The sequence below is a fragment of the Ascaphus truei genome, chromosome 7 (assembly GCF_040206685.1).
Source record: "Ascaphus truei isolate aAscTru1 chromosome 7, aAscTru1.hap1, whole genome shotgun sequence".
Classification (NCBI taxonomy): domain Eukaryota; kingdom Metazoa; phylum Chordata; class Amphibia; order Anura; family Ascaphidae; genus Ascaphus; species Ascaphus truei.
In genome coordinates this window covers 29,583,725-29,587,010 of record NC_134489.1, presented here as the reverse complement: position 1 = coordinate 29,587,010, position 3,286 = coordinate 29,583,725, and the positions used below count along the sequence as shown (strand labels likewise).

Below are 3,286 nucleotides of genomic sequence, written 5' to 3'. Positions count from 1 at the left end.
AGGAAAAGTGAGTCTCTCTTAACTGTCTTTGCTCTAACAGGGTAGGGGTAGGCTAGAGCAGTGGTGCCCAACTCCAGTCCTCAAGACCCCCAACAGGTCAGGTTTTACGAATAACCATGCTTCTGCACGGATGACTCAATCAGTGGCTCAATCTTTGACTGTGCTGAAGCTGGGATATCCTAAGAAGCTGACCTGTTGGGGGTTCTTTAAGACTGGAGTCTACTTAGATAGTGGTTGAGTAAGCACTTGATAGGCAAGAACCTCCCATTCAAAAGACCCCATGCTTTAATTGAATACAATTTTAAAGAACCCAAAACAGCCAGATGTTTGCCTGTTTAATCTTAATAAATTTTTCCCAAGTTAGATGTATATATATATATATATATATATATATATATATATATATTTTTTTTAAAGATTGCACCTTTAACTTATATCATCAAATATTTCACCTTGCAGGATTAAATTCAGAGACCTTTAAAGCAATGGAAAGCAATCAATCTATTACTGAGTTTATTATCGTGGGATTCTCGAACATAAGCAGCTACCATCCCCTGTTGTTCACACTGCTACTTCTTCTCTATTTTGTTATCATCATCGGGAATGCAGTGATATCCTTTCTGATCCTTTGTGACCCACATCTCCACTTGCCCATGTATTTCTTTATCTGCACATTGTCTATCCTTGAGATGGGTATACACTGGCGACACACTTTATTCGAGCTGGGCTAGTCCCACGAATTCGGGTATACCCGGGTGTATTGAGGTTTGTGACTGTTTTCTGCCCGAGTGCATTGAGGTATTTTCCAAGCAGGGATTGAAGCATTTTATTCCCGCTGGCTGCAATACTGCACAGTATATATATATATACTGCATTACAATTCATGAATTTATGCCATCTGGTAGACACGCGAAGCATTGCAGCCTATTAAATCCTAATCATTATCATTTAACAGATCAGCCGCCCGTCAGCCAGGCATGAACCCAGGCTGGGAAGGCAAACACAACGGGGCTTGTCAGAGGTGAGGAGCGGCGCATTCCAGGTATCTGCCAGGTACATACTGGGTATTTGCTCGAATAAAGTGTGTCGGTGCAGTAGTAACAGCCGTGTACCCTACACTGTTTGCCATTGTTTTAGAAGGGAAGGCACGCATATCTTTCAGCAGTTGTCTTTTGCAGATGTATATTTTTCATTCGCTGGTGATTACAGAGAACTATCTGCTGAGTATTATGGCCTATGACCGCTACGTTGCCATCTGTAATTCTCTTCGTTACCACGCTATCATGACTTCCAAGTTCTGCAAGGCATTAGTCTCTGGCTGTTGGCTGTTTGGTTTCATGACACCCCTACTCCTGCTCATTCTGGTGTCCCGGATGCCTTTCTGTGGATCAAAAGAGATCCATCATCTCTTTTGTGACTCTTCTCCTCTATTGACCCTAGCGTGTGCAGACAACTCCCTCAACGTTATTGTTGATTTAGCCATCAGCTCCTTAACAATCATTGTGACCTCCATTTTCATTCTAATGACTTATACTAAGATTTTAGTCGCCATAATGAAGATGAGAACGGCAGAGGAACGGAGAAAGGCTTTCTCAACCTGTGCATCCCACCTCATAGTGGTACTGGTTTTCTATGGAAGTGTGGCTTTCATGTACATACAACTTCAAATAAGCTACTCTCCAGCATATGACCTGGCAACAGCCATCCACCATTCCCTGTTGACACCACTCTTTAGTCCTATCATCTACAGTCTTCGGAGCAAGGAGATTAAGAATTCCTTGAAGAAATACTTCAAGCCAAAGAGAATCTTTAACAGAAATGTACATGTTGCTACAGTACTTGTAGTAAGAACTAAACCTGCTCCCTAAGAAACATGTGGCAGGTTATTAAAGTCATATGTACATGCAGCAAGTGACAAAGAAAAAGAACTGGATGCTGCACTCGCATGACCAATAAGAGTAGGATAGTTGTAATAATGAATCATTCATTTTTGTTGGGTAATTATTTAAAATAATGTCAGACTGATAATGTAAAAAAATGGGTGAAAATGACACAAATATATACACAAAGAGTGACACAGATTAAAAGTGTGATAACACCAAGGGCCGTGTGTCAGATACCGGTGTCCTGGTATAGGCACACCAGTACTTAAGATGTTAAATATATACAGAGCAGTCCAGTGTAAGTGGATAATAAGAGCTTACATCAGCTACCCCCACTGGGGCTGCTTGCTTACACTAGCTCTACTTGCAAATATTGCTTCATCTCTACAGCCAGTCCTAATCACCAGGTAACCTCTGGAATAGCAGCCTCTTTTCCACTTACACTGGACTGCTCTGTATATATTTAACATCTTAAGTACCAGTGTACAGAACCTATACCAGGACACTGGTATCTGATGCACTGACCTTGGTGTTATCACACTTTTAATCTGTGTCACTTTTTTGTACATATATTTGTGTAATTTTCACCCATTTCTTTCCTTTATCAGTCTGACATTATTTTATATAATGGCCCAGTAAAAGTTAATGATTAATTATTACAACGATCCTACTCTTATTGGTAATATGAGTGCAGCATGCAATGCTTTTCTCTTCACCTGCTGTTTGTTCTTTCCCGTTTTGCACCTCCATTGATCACAAATTGAGTACAACAGCTGAGCACAGACTGTTCTGCTAATGTTCATATGTAAATGTACTGTATACTTAATTCATTGTATTTGTGATTTATAGATGTCTCATCTTTGGTGTGAGTTGGTACAAGACAAAGAATGATATGTTTTCCTTACTTAGCTCTGACAGTGTACATACTGCTGTAATTAGAATTCTGCAGGCATGATTCCTGCCCCAAAGAGCTTACAATCTAATGTTGGTGTACGACACACAGGTGATAAAGTGTCGCCCAAAGTCATAAGAAGATGCGACACAGGGATTTGACCTGGGTTCACCCACTTCAAAGGCAGTGTTTTTGCTATTTAACTACTCCACCGATATTATAACACTACGTGCAAGGATCTTCTATACAGTAGTTACTCAATTACAGAAAATCAATATTTTATGGGATTCTCTGACAATGGGTAAATTAACAATGTGAATAAATATGAGAACATTTATGCCATCAATACTTTATGAATACTAACTGCAATAAATCTATACCGTTAAGAAAAGAGAAATGCAAAAACCACATGGCAGAAAACGTTCTTTAATATGTATGTATGCCTTTATTTATTTAGCCCCATTAATGTACATAGCGCTTCACAGCAGTAATACAAGTGGTAATCATATAA

General features: G+C 39.6%; 1 protein-coding gene across 1 annotated transcript; it reads left to right on the top strand.

Annotated features, from left to right (window-relative positions):
- The first annotated feature begins 447 nt into the window (after positions 1-447).
- Positions 448-1,896, top strand: LOC142498497 (olfactory receptor 6N1-like). The gene is made up of 2 exons (XM_075606731.1): positions 448-693; positions 1,096-1,896. Exons 1-2 carry the CDS (start codon positions 486-488, stop codon positions 1,866-1,868), a joined length of 981 nt encoding a protein of 326 aa, XP_075462846.1. The 5' UTR covers positions 448-485; the 3' UTR covers positions 1,869-1,896.
- The last annotated feature ends 1,390 nt before the right edge of the window (positions 1,897-3,286 follow it).